This window comes from Tarenaya hassleriana, unplaced genomic scaffold (assembly GCF_000463585.1).
Source record: "Tarenaya hassleriana unplaced genomic scaffold, ASM46358v1 Cleome163, whole genome shotgun sequence".
Lineage (NCBI taxonomy): Eukaryota > Viridiplantae > Streptophyta > Magnoliopsida > Brassicales > Cleomaceae > Tarenaya > Tarenaya hassleriana.
In genome coordinates, this window is record NW_010965051.1 from 48,349 (window position 1) to 61,967 (window position 13,619).

The window sequence follows — 13,619 nt, forward strand, 5'->3', positions numbered from 1 at the left end:
AAAAAATAAATTTAATTGGGCACTCAACGATCTCCGAGTCTAATCACCCAACAGTTAATTACAATGTTAATAAAAGATAATTAAAGTAAATATGGGATATGATGAGACTGTTATTTAGCTATAAATATCCTAAACTCATATTATTGTTATTTGTCGTATTACCATTAAATTATTAAATATCTTACTGAGGAAAAAAAAAGATTGGAGAGTATATAGTTCTTGATTTTGTGGGAAGCTGTCATTTTTAGATTATTGTTAAAAATGTCCTCTTCGTGCGAGTATATGTCGCTACGGGACAAAAATCAGAAGAACGAAAAGAACCATAAAATTTGTAAAATAAAAAATCGTTAAATTTACCCGTTTTGTTTATCTATTGATAGTTATAAAGAGTTTCATCTTTTTAAATAATTTCCAATATTATCTATTGTAGATTTAGATGATGAAATTTATTACAAAAGTATTAGAATATAAATGCTAATGATTTTTTTTAGTAAAAATGCGTATATTTGTTCAAGAAAATAAAAAAGTAGCACAAGGGAATCTTGTTAAAAGTAATTTCTCTTTTTTTTTTTTTAATTTCCTCTTAAATTAATTGTCTCTCTTTAATGGAACTTTGCATTTTTGTAAATATCAATGATTATACTATTTATCTGAATAATTTAATAATAAGTTATTTTCGGAATGGTAGGTGGTGAAAAGGAAACCCACTAGAAAGTAACACTACTTAGGTTGAATGAGGAGTTGGAATCCACTTAAAGTGATTCAATTCTAAGTGACAAAAACCATATAAAAACATAATGTCAATAGTATTTTTCAACAATTTTATATTTCTATCAACCCTTTTTCCTACATATATATTTGGACTTTAAGTGGGACAACCAAGGGGCTTCCATACATGAGAAAACATAACGTGATACGTGTAAAGAAATTGAAACTAAAGTCACTATAAGTGTGGGTGTGTGTATATATATATATATACAAAGGAACTCCATCATTGGTGCCTCGACGTGAAATAAACTAAGGACGATACCCTCCAATAATTGGGATCATGGCCGTTTTTATAGGTTTATCGATGTTGGGTAATTTATTGTATTTATCTTTATTTCTTGGATTGGCGTATATTTTTAATTAACAAACATAGGATAAATAATGTTCTTGTTTAATCTTAAATAGGATTCAAAATGAATTCTAGAGATAAAAAAATGACTGCAAACATAGGATCATTTAAATATTGTTATAGGTGCATTAACGACCTTTTTTAACTCATGGATATTTAAACACCTTATAAACAATATTTATTTTGAGTATATCCAATTAAAATAACAGATAGATTACGGTTGAGTCAACTATATTTTTATAAAACGATGACTCATTTTTCTTTTAATTTTTTTTAAAGTCATAAAGTGTGACTCATTTCTCTTGCTGAGAAAGCAAAGAGAAAAGAAAGCAACATTGGCTATTTTTGGACAGCTAATTCCAAATGGCCGAATAATGGACACATACGATACGACCTATGAATACTCGTATATACATACATCCTCTATATCTACCCCTGTGATCTGATTCATCATCTTAAATCCTTACCTTTGTTATCATCATCCTTATATTCATAACTAAGGTGGCAATACATTTATGCTAATATTTAATTACAGTTATACAATAATGATGTTGATATATATATATATAATTTTCATCAAGATATTTAATATACAGATAATTCATTATTTATTATCGATACTCTTAAAGTATAAATATTTTAACTATCGTTTAATTGTATTATATTGAAATGAAAATTCTATAATATTTTAAAATTTTATATAATTTTTTTAAATTTCTAATAACTTTTGTGTGTGCGCGTGTGGGGGTATGCAAGGGAAAGCTAGTTCCTTGAAGTAAGAGCAAGGCATGTGTGGTGTCTTGTGTATCCCTTAAACTACAGCATTCCTAATTAATTCTTAATTAGATTCCGTAGGCATGATTCCTTCTTTGATTACAGCTTAAGCCCCAATTATATATTAGCTTTAACGGACCAATCAGAGATTAAAAAATGTATTAATTCATATTCTCTTCCTTGTTAATTCATATCAGTCCACACGTGTCACCCTGTTTCTTTTCTCCCACAGGGGAGAACTTTGTACTGTATATAAATTAATGTATAACCAAGATTTTGGAGCATGTGATTTGGGGGACAGATCTATTATGCTCACATTTGCTATCATATGTTCTCACATAACTATCTTTTTTAATTTTTATTGTTGTTGTAAAAATAATGTTGTCTTAAAACTCTAATATATTGTATGTGATTATTTTTTAATTTCATCTATTCAGAATAAATGTAATTTCAAAATAAAAAAGGAATGTAAAAATTGAAGAAATTTTGAAATTTTTATTGTATTCTTTGATATGTGTGAAGCGCTCGAGAAAGGATATTTATACAGTAAACTTGGAGGTAGTAAATAGTTTAGTTTCGAAAACTTTTTTCTTGTTATCACCACCTATGGGTTATGGGATGGTTTTGAATTTGGTTTAGTTTATTTTATTGTGATGTGGAAATTTTAAATAAAAACGATTATTTAAACGAGTTTATTCTTTATTTTAAAAATATTTAAATAAAAACAAAAAAGTGGATTTTGATTACAAAAAAAGGTATATTGTTATAATATGACACGACATACAAAATTTCTCTAAACTCGTATAAAGATTAGTGTATTCTTACAAAGGAATCTAATGATAAATTGTTCTATTATACGATTAGGGACTGGTCGTCTTGGGTTCTTACTAACCATGCAAACGTATTATAAAAAACACTTTTAGTTATTAGGCCTGTAAATGGGCCTTATAATGGGCTTCCTTTTTCCTCTTTTTTTTTTAAAGAAAAATATTTTTCATTTTTCATTTTTCAAGATGTGGAACGGTTGTACGGACAGGCTAGTTTCTATGCATAAACGTACAGGTAAAAAGCCCGTGAGCTCGGACCATACGAGGCTTTTCTCTACGGCCCATGCACAAATTCTTTCAGCCCAAATCCACCCATGCATTTGATGTATGTGTTGGATCATGTGATATAATATTTGGAATCTTTCTTCTTCTTAAATAGAATAAAGAGGATCAGCAGAATCTTTGCTTAGGGAAGAAAGGGTCCCTTGTTATCCCTTGTTATCATAAATTTCGAAAACAAAAAACGGGGGTTTTAATTAATTAAACAGTAAGTGGAATCCTACCCTTTAATCAAAGGCGTGGGTCCTTGGAAATAGATTTTAATTTGAGTTATATATTGTTGCTTTGCTTTATCCCCAAATCATTGATTAATTTTCAATCAGTCTTTGTTTTTCATGCAGAACTTGTAATGATTTTCTCACAACTCATATTTAATATTCGTAGAGCATCTCCCTATACATATATAGTTTCATGTACAATAAAGCACTTCATAAAATGATGTGAAGAATTTCATTCATTTGGCACTCCAATCCAACCAAATATACAATCTCTATTCGCTATAGAGATCAAATGATTCTTATAAATAAAGTTCTTGAAATCAAAGAATTCGGAGTATCGCTTATTTTGTAAAAAGAAAAAAAGAAAGAAATAACTTTGTGTAATAATCTGTAAATATGTTGAATTTGTTTATTTTATTATTTATATTTGTTTTGTAATCCAAAATACCAACTTACCAAGTTGAATTCACAATATTATTTATCCGCATTCTATATAGATTTATTGCTAAATAGATTCTATCAAAATAAATGTTACGATTGTGATTCTAAGTTTGGGGGAATTTCAAGTTTGGCTAATTTTTCCACACGACTTTTGCTAGTCCTAAAGCCCTACCCACATGTTTTTCAATTTTTTCCCAAATAAGTGAATACCCAAATCTCATATATTATAATAATTTATAACCCAAAAAGACTATTTTTTTTTTCAAAAATAAAAGTCTTACTCTTTAATAATTCCCTTTATAATGAAATTGCTTCCTCTTGGTTCACTCATTCTAGACCTACATGTTGGTCTAACCCATCACGATGAAATGTATCTAACTTTTTTCTTTCTTTATTTCTTGAATATTTGGGGCCAGCCATTTATGATATCCACCGCAACAAAATGAAAATTAATTTAAATTATAAAGTGTGCGTGTGTATATATATATATATAACCACATTTTAAGAGATTGATGGAATTATTATTTCAACATCACTAACAAGTTTGGAGAATTTCCTACACCTACCTAAGATGCTCTTGAACATTTTTTTTTCATGGGAACTAATTGATTTTTATAAATTTCAACTTTATAGAAAAGAAGGTCAAAATTTACTTGCCAAACTGTTGTTTTTACATATCACCGAATGCGATAAGACTTCACAAGATTTATTGAATAAAGTGTTTTTTTTTAAAAAAAAAAAAGTCATGGAAAGAAAAAAAGACATTAGCTTCTAGTTTTCTAGTTTTTTTTAATCTATCCACATTTTAATAAATTAGTGTTATTATATCAACATGTTCTCCACCGTTCACCTTTCACATAAAGAAATAATTGCGTAATAATATATATATATATATATATATATTAGAATATAATAATATATATCAATGGTTATTCTATATATATTTGTTTTAGATTCTGCATATCATTTCCAAGGTTAGTACAATGATAATCTCCAATAGATATTTTAGATAATTCAGTATATAGTGTAAGGTCTGAATTTAATTTAGAACGATGGCGAGTATTAAAAACAAAACTACCGGATGTATCGTCAATCGTGTAATTTTTGTGATAGTCATATAAATAATATATATATATATATATATATATATATATATATATAATGTAAAATTTGATATTATTTCGTTTTTCCATATTTTTTAATTAATATCTTCACGAAATCTGATATATTCATATATCTAGATGATATCTGATTAATTTATATAAATCAGCATTTGATGGATCAATGATGGACCATTTGACAGAATTGTTGCATCAAATTCTCTATGATTAACTTTTTCTTGCGTCATTAATTAGATAATTAAAGGGAATGTTTGAACCTAAAAGCAAAACATCTACATGTTTAACCAAATCATCCATTTCACACCAAAAACAAATGTACCTCAACATGCTGTCACCATGACTATCTAATAAGAAACCCTAAATCCACCTTATAGAAAATTTTATCCTAAATTTTATTATATGTTTTGCGTATAATTTTTACCAATTTTATTTGTATAAATAAATATGCTTAATTTTTTAATTAGCTACTAATCTTCCGTATCTCATGTCAAGGGATTTACTTTCCTACCATCCTTTCCATAACTCAATACTCGGTCTCGTCTGATAAAAAAAAAGAACAATCTTTTCTTTGTGTGTAAAATAGTTCCGAATCATAGAAAACTTATAAATTTGAGTTACTAAATATTCTCATGTTCCAATAAGTTCATCACTTCCATATATATTATCATTACTTAACATCAAATATATACTAGATAAGATCATATGACACATGAATATCTTATAACACAATCAAATATATATATACACACACACATATTGATATAAGTGTTTTGGATGAAAAATATGATGTGTCTCCCTCTAACAAAAAGAAAGCGATGAATGGCAATAATTCCTCCAAGATTTAAATTTTTTTGGATCCATCTTATATAGGTTTTCCAATGAAGTTGTTCGGATTCGGTTCATTAAACACTTTCAGACACATTCCTAATCTTGTAAAGATTGCCGTATGATCTTGATATAATTTTCTTCCGTTTTTTTTTTAATCTATTTATCCTTCGAATAATATATTAGAATTGGGGAAAGGTTTATAACAATAAAAAGGCATGGATACATATATAGAGTTTGGTGGGGGGTGTAAATGACTAAGAAAAGGAGGACGTGACCACTCAAACAGCTTTGTGGGTATCATTGGATTATGAAACAAGCCTCGTGCCCTTCCTACCTTTTCCTTTCCTTTTATGCCTCTTTTCTATTCTCTCTTCCCTTTTTCTCTTGTTATGGAAATGTGCAAATGTATCTATCATATTATGTATATATATATATATGATATATATGTATATATATTGTGAAGTTGGCAAAGTAAAGTTCACGAAACCTTTCCAACTTTAATCTAATGGAGCAAATTCTATTACAACCACTCGCCAACGGGATATTAATGTTCAAGTTTGAGACATTTTGTCCAATTTTTTATTATTATAAAAACTGATATTAATGTTCTATATTTGTAGACTAATTGTTTAATACTATATTCTCATTATACATTTAGGGTTCTAACCTTGTATTTTATTACTTATATAAGTATATATTCATCTGGTACGTTAGATGTCATCATCATTTATTAGATCGTTGCAACCGAATCCCATTGGCACGAACATTGACTCAAACGAACAATTCAATATTGGGGATGAATTGTTCAATTCTCCACTTGAAAATAACAAATATTTAGTCATAGAGCTATTGCCATCAAAATAATCAAATGTTACTGCACGAAGCAGTGAACAACATTTTTGTGTGGTCAGTGGTTACTATTTTCGAATTTAAATCTTTTAATGATTCAGGACGTATTATATCAAGACAATATTTACGCATGTGTTATTACACATATTATGAATATATGTATATATGAAGGCTTTATATATGTAGATGTTATCTATAATAGAAAATTGTCCCACTTCACTTCACTTCATTTGTGACCCCATTTCCTCATATTAATACTTGTAAATATTACATATCCACACATAGAGAAAAGTGTGAAAAAAACACAGTTGGTAAAGACGCACAACACATTTTTAAAAAAATATTTATTCGGAAAAGGGTTTCGGTTAAAAGGGAAGAGGCAGAATGCAGAGCTGTCAGCACACAAGAAGTTCGAAGTGCGAAAGAATTAAACATCTTATCAGATAACAACAACAGAAAAAAAGCTGAACCAATTCTTCGTAAGATCCATCGAAAGTACAAACCCCAAGAAAAGAGAGGGAAGAGGCCATGAAAGGAAGATCTGCTCACTCTGCAGATTTGTTGGTATGTTTCCCATCAAGATCCCACTTGGCCTTGCCTCCAAAACCCATCTCCAGCCCTGCTCGCCCCTCCGACTCCAAGAACCGCCGCCACGTCATCCCCCTCCACCGCCGCCACGTCAGCAAGCTCGTCGGCGGGCACGTGAGTCCTTTGCTTTGGGCGAAACACAGCACCAGGCAGGTGGGCTCCACCACCGCTGGAGAGATTGCTGAGCCCACGTCGCCGAAGGTGACGTGTGCCGGTCAGATTAAGGTTCGGCCGAGCAAACGCGCCGCCAGAGAAGGCGCGTGCAAGAACTGGCAGTCTGTGATGGAAGAGATCGAGAGGATACACAGCAGCAGATCTCAGGGAAGATTCTTCGGCTTCAAGAAAGACGTGATGGGTTTCTTGACGTGCCTCAGAAACGTCCGCTTCGATTTCCGGTGTTTCGGATCATTCCCTCATAACGATATCTCCACGGAAGACGAGGAAGATCGCGAGGATAACCAAGAGGAGGAGGACGAGATCGAAGAAGAAGAAGAAGAGAGTTCCAGAACAGTGTTTCCGAAGTGGTTCATGGTCCTACAGGAGAATCAAAACGACGGGAACAATGCGCTGAAACGTGAATGTGAACGCAAACGCGGCTCCTGCGATTTGGACAATATAGAAAACGGGAATACAGACGTGGAACCGGCGGTTCCGCCGCCGAATGCGCTGCTTCTGATGCGGTGCAGGTCTGCTCCGGCGAAAAGCTGGTTAGAAGAACAGAAGACGGAAACAGAACAAGAACATAGCAAGGATCAAGGATTCGAAAGTACAGTAAAGCGTGAAGAAGGACGTGAAGATCAAGAAAAGGATAAAGAAAAGAAGAAGAAAAAGGATCTGAGGTCGTTAATGGAGGAAGAGAATATGAATTTGGTGGTGATGAGATACGACACAGAGTTCTACAGACTCTCTTCAGACATTGCCAAGGAAACTTGGGTTGTCGGAGGAATCAAAGATCCCTTGTCCAGAAGTCGAAGCTGGAAGAGATGATGATCCATCACCATCGTCGTATATTTTTTAAAAATTAAGTTTCGTAAGCATTTTTATATGATTTTCCAGTGATTTTATGACTGGGTTATTACGTGTATTATTAAGTTTCTCTCTCTACATGCTTCGAGTTCTTCAATGGCTCTGTTCTTGAAGTTTTTGTGTTTCCTCTTATGTTTCGTGAGTTGATGATATTTAACAGAGTTGCATGTAATACAAGTCATAATAATATGTACAAAATGTTTGCTTTAATAGATCAAGATCTGGTTACGTTTTCACTTTATATATATGTATGGTTCGTATCTCGATGCTTTATGTTCATAAACCCTTGAATATTTTATGGATGGGTCTAACTCTTAAGGTTTTTGGGGCAAGCTATTCACAAAATATCTAATGCATATGCATGGAATCAAACTTCAGTTCATCAAGTACCATCAACTCTGTATTTATAACCCGATTAAATATTTTGGTAATTCGAGGATATCCATTTGGTTTCGTGAATTTAAAGCAAATAAATAATGTATTTTAATATTATATATTAGGAAAATAAATATCCACAGAATTCTAACTACAAGTTTAATTAATAATTTTTCATAATTAATTATGCTTAATACTAAACGATAGTAATGATTATTAAATAACTTAATTATTTAAAAATAAAAAAAATACAATTATGTTATTTTATATATTTATAATTGATATAAATATATATAAACTTTTTTAAAATAAATAATGAAATAAGAAGATATTTTGCCCAAACCAATATATCTACGTCTAAAAATTGAGAGCGATGGTTTGGGATACTATACAAAGCCAGAAGGTCAGCAGATTCCGTTATCAGTGAAAGTTATAATCACACGTTAAAAGTGAAAGCATATAATAATTACACAAAGGTTAAAGAAATCAGAAGTAACCCTTACCAGATTTATTCTTCCGAAACGGTAAGTTTGGAATCATCATTGATATTTGACTAGTCTCGTGTTGTGCTTTTAATCTCTATACAACCCTCTAGACCATCTAGAGTCTTAAGAGGAAAGAGTCCACCAATGGTCGAATGGTGAAATTGGCCGATAAACTGAGTTTAGGACCATTTAATCCTTTATGGAGAGGATATTGTGGTCCATAAACCATAGGTGAACTTTTATAGTTATACATGAAATATGTGATTTCTCAAATTATATGACCATTACTGTTTTTTTTTATAATTATCAACTAAAATAAATTATAATATATAATATAACTCTTAATACAACAATACAATAAAACCAAATAATAGTTATAACAGTATATAAATTCTATTTTTATACACTCTTCGTGTTTAATTTGATTTGGATATTAAGCTATATAACCCTATTATAGATTTTAAATTTGAGTTATAAGAATGTTGCATAATCTATTTTTAATTTGGAAAATCTTCATGGAAAGATACGGATCCCATATCCTTTTCTGGAAGCGTTTAAATTTTCTATTACTGGATGTTTATGTTATATAATGAGTAAAGAAAAATTTTTATACATTAATTACTTCGGTTTTGTTACGAGCTTAGGATATTAAAGATTTTGGGTTGCAATGAAAAAAAGTCGCAACACGTGAATTTTTTTTTTCATTCACGACAAAAGAAATGGACATACCCTGTGAAAAAAAAAATCCTTAAAATCAAATAAATTACCAAACAAGAAAACACACCTAAATTACCAAAGAAAAGACACTCGCACACCCAATCATTGAAGCTTCGGAAACTATACACTTTGGGTGAGGAGTTCCCCCGAGCTTTTCTCAACTCGGTTTACCAAAACCAAATCTGAACCGGTTCCCATGTGGACATATCCACCGGATTGCTGACTTAACCGGCCTTTGGCTTCGGCCAAGGATCTCCTAATCTCCTCGTCTCCCGGTGTCTCTATCATCAATAGTTCATAATCTTGAATTGCAAGCTGCCATTTCTCCAACTACGTTCCAAAATCAAGGTTGAATTTTTGTTTATATCTATTTAATCACATTAGAAGAATTGTTTGATAAAACATAAAAAATATTAATAACGAGTATTTGGTTTAAAAAAATTATAATGATCACAATAAACAAAAATTCGATTTATTAGTATTATAATGATTTTATATATAAAATCCAAACATGTTTGAGATATAATAGTGTAATTTTTTTTATAAAAAATATTCACAGGATCTAAATTGTTTTTTTTTTAATAAAATGATCTAAATTGTTATCTTAACATAGACTTCATTCTTGAAATATTTGAGACGATTATATATGGATATAAACTATGTATATATATAAGTGGAGTACCTTTACATAAGATTCGGCTCTACGTCGTCTTGCTTTTGTGTATGAAGGTTGGAGGTGGAGGGCGGAGGTGCAATCCTCGAGGGCCTTTTCGAATTGGTTCAACTTGTACCTGCAGGCTGCCCTGTTACAAAGCAAGAGGGCGTTGTAGGGATCATGATCCAACCCTTCCGTGTAGACCACGCAAGCCAGGTCGAATTTCGATGCCTTGAAGAGCAAGTTTCCACTGAGTCTTGCCGATGCAACCGCCCTTGCCCTCCTACCCACTCTACTTATCTCTCCGTTGCTCGGGTCTAGCCTCGCCGCTTTCTGGGACGCCGTTACTGCATCCTCAAATCTGTCGACAAGACGGGAAAAAACAACACGTTTTTCTTTCTTCTAGAAGAGAAACGGCAAGTGGTTGTTCTGTTTTTTTTTTTATAAAAAAAAAAACTCGGCATACCTTCCTGCTGCTATGTAAACCTGTGCTCCCACCGTCAAGAGGTAAGAAGTAGCGGGGAGACCGGAAATCTTGATGAAACCATCGATGTTGAAAAGCTTGGTTCCTTTCTTGTATGTATTGTAAGCCTCTTCGTGTCGGCGAAGTTGCAGCAATGCCTCGGTTTCAAGGGCATGCACCTGAATTTTTTTGCACAGAGAAAATATATATTAAGCATTATGCTTAGACAGAAATCGGGTGGATCATCAACAGATACGTAGGAGAGAGGAAGGAGTACCCGAGGGGAAGAGTCAGCTCCATAGGATATGGCAAACGAGGTTTCCTTCAAAAGAATGTTCCATTCTCTAGATTTGCGAGCATCTTCACATCTCTTGATGCTTCTTATGACATCGTGGACTTGTTCCACGTGTTTCATCTCTACGTGCTTTCCCGCTCGTTTATAGTGCTCCAAAGCTTTTGCAGCCTCTCCCAATCTGCAGGCAGGCAGGTGGTGCAATTCCATCCTTTTTATTTGTCACGTGAGAGAAACGTTTGGGGTGAATTCAAACCAGAGAGACCAAAGACTCTACCTGACGTAGAGGGTGCCGAGCCTATGATGAGCTCTCTCGTAGCTCGGATCCAATCTGATGGCTTCTTCGCACGCATCACAAGCCTCGAGAAGACGACCGAGGCTTATCAAAGCGGCGGACTTGTTGCACCAATACGTCGCCGTTTTGGGGTCAGTTGAAATAGCTCTCTCGTACAACACCAATGCCTCCCGAAACCTTCCTCGAGAATACTCTTCGTTCCCCATACTCTTCAGAACCTCAGGTTCCAATCTGCGATTTAACGTTTTGCCCTCTCTCCCCTTCCTTCTCTCCACGGCTACCAGTGAAGAAGGATGTTTCACGATGATATTTCCCATCACACCGTTTCCCACCAGCCTCTTGGCATCTGTTCTCGATGATGTCGAGGAGTTTGATACTCTCCCGGAATCAGATGATTTTCTCGGAAAATGTTCGTCGGGTTTTGGCTTCTTTTTGGGGGTTTCTGCCAATTTTCTCGGAGGGTTCGTTGTGGTGGTTGACTTGGGAGGCAAATACGGTTCCTCCGGCGGCTTTTCCGGCAGACATGGCTTCCTCCGGCGAGGGCTCCAGCTTTGGAAAAACCCTCCGAGGAGACTCCCGCAACCCAATTTTCGCTCCGTCGAGATTGTCTTCAGCTTCACCATCTTCGAAAATAAAAAAAGAAAGAAAGAGAAGGAAAAAAGGTAAGAACTTTGAAGATGATAGAGCACTGTGAACCTTTGGATGAAACAGCGGATCTCTGGTTTCTGACTTGGGAGATGAAATTCTATGAATTTATATATGAACCTAACAAAGGCACTGTGGAGTGGTTTCCAAGAAACCAACTTTACTTGCCCTCTCCTCCTCGCGATCTAAAACAAAAATAGACAAATTATAAATTCTAATGCGAATTAATCGTGTGGAATTTGAGACACTTTATCTTTTTAGAAAATAAAAAATACTCCCTCCGTTTCAGATTAATTGTAGTTTTAGGATTTTTCACATTTTTTAAGAAAAGAAAGAAAAAGACACATGTAACCTTATTTAATGATAAAAATAATGTTATCACTAATAATTTATTAGAATTTGGGAGGGATAAAATTGGAAACTATTGTAAAAAACTATCTTGGAAATGTAAAATGACAAATATTTTGAAACATGGAAAATAAACTAAAACTACAAATATTTTGAAACGGATGGAGTATATTTTTTTGTCTTTGGGGTGGGTAGGGGGCCAGGGGGGTTGATTGCCCGACCGACAAAGGGATTATATTTTTTCGGAAATATTTTCGAGAAAGATATTCGTATAGAATAAATCAAGGTGATTATGATTGTAATAACATATTCGTTGACCCCACCTCGAATTTAATATAAATCTCAGTAACCAGCAATACAGCGATCAAATATATATTTGGAGGCTGGTGAAAGATTACATGAGTACGATCTAGAACGTAATCCAAAACCTTTGGTGGATTCCATATATAGTTTTGTATTTTAATTTTAATACCCACCTCTAAATAAAAATAAAACTTTGATAACAACCAAGAAGGGTGAAACAGAAAACAATTTCGTGAGTGATGAATTATTTTCGTCATATTAATGGTAAAAATGTAATAAATATTGTTAAAATAAAACATAATAATTGTGGTATAGAAGAGGTTGAGATTTTTTCTACCAAACGATCATAATGGCATTGGTCTGTATGACACTAACAAAAGGTTTGGTCCGAAGGGTGGATTTTAAATTTTTTTCCCTTTATTAAAGGGAATAATCAATGGATTAATTAAGTTTATCCTCTTGTATTTGAGTGCTTTGTGTAAGCACCATGTATTAATTAATTAAGAGATAATTGGGGTAATCGCCAAAAGTGCTTCACTCCACCACACGAAATTTGCGAGTTATGTATAATATTTATCTCCATGCAGAAATTATTAAAACTAATATAAAAATTATACTAACTAACGCGATATTTTCATATTTGATATCGTCACCAATTTTGCATATATTTGCAGTTCTTCCAATCTCGCTCGTAAGTTTACGAAAAACACAGAATATATTTTTTAGATATTTAAAATATACGATTAAAATTTTAATTATCCATATTTTCAAAAAAAAAATACAATATTCATTCATTCTTTATTCTGTTTTTTTATTACAACTATTACAATGTGATTTACGCGGTTTCTAGAGACTTGGTTTTGGTAGAATTTCGATCAATCATATATTTCTTTTTGGTTTCATCTTTTTCATGGACAAGGGAATATTGAAAAGTTGATTTAAAGAGTAAACTAAAATTCCATAAATATCACAT

General features: G+C 32.7%; 2 protein-coding genes across 2 annotated transcripts; one reads left to right on the plus strand and one right to left on the minus strand.

Annotated features, from left to right (window-relative positions):
• The first annotated feature begins 6,732 nt into the window (after nucleotides 1-6,732).
• On the plus strand, nucleotides 6,733-8,307 carry LOC104809709. The gene has a single exon (XM_010535765.2). The coding sequence runs from the start codon at nucleotides 6,983-6,985 to the stop codon at nucleotides 8,027-8,029; it is 1,047 nt and encodes a 348-aa protein (XP_010534067.1). The 5' UTR covers nucleotides 6,733-6,982; the 3' UTR covers nucleotides 8,030-8,307.
• A 1,296-nt stretch (nucleotides 8,308-9,603) lies between these two features.
• Nucleotides 9,604-12,152, minus strand: LOC104809710 (inactive TPR repeat-containing thioredoxin TTL3). Its single transcript, XM_010535766.2, has 5 exons — nucleotides 11,333-12,152; nucleotides 11,041-11,236; nucleotides 10,767-10,942; nucleotides 10,328-10,661; nucleotides 9,604-9,975 (listed from the first exon to the last, which is right to left on the minus strand). Exons 1-5 carry the CDS (start codon nucleotides 11,971-11,973, stop codon nucleotides 9,766-9,768), a joined length of 1,557 nt encoding a protein of 518 aa, XP_010534068.1. The 5' UTR covers nucleotides 11,974-12,152; the 3' UTR covers nucleotides 9,604-9,765.
• Nucleotides 12,153-13,619: the final 1,467 nt, after the last annotated feature.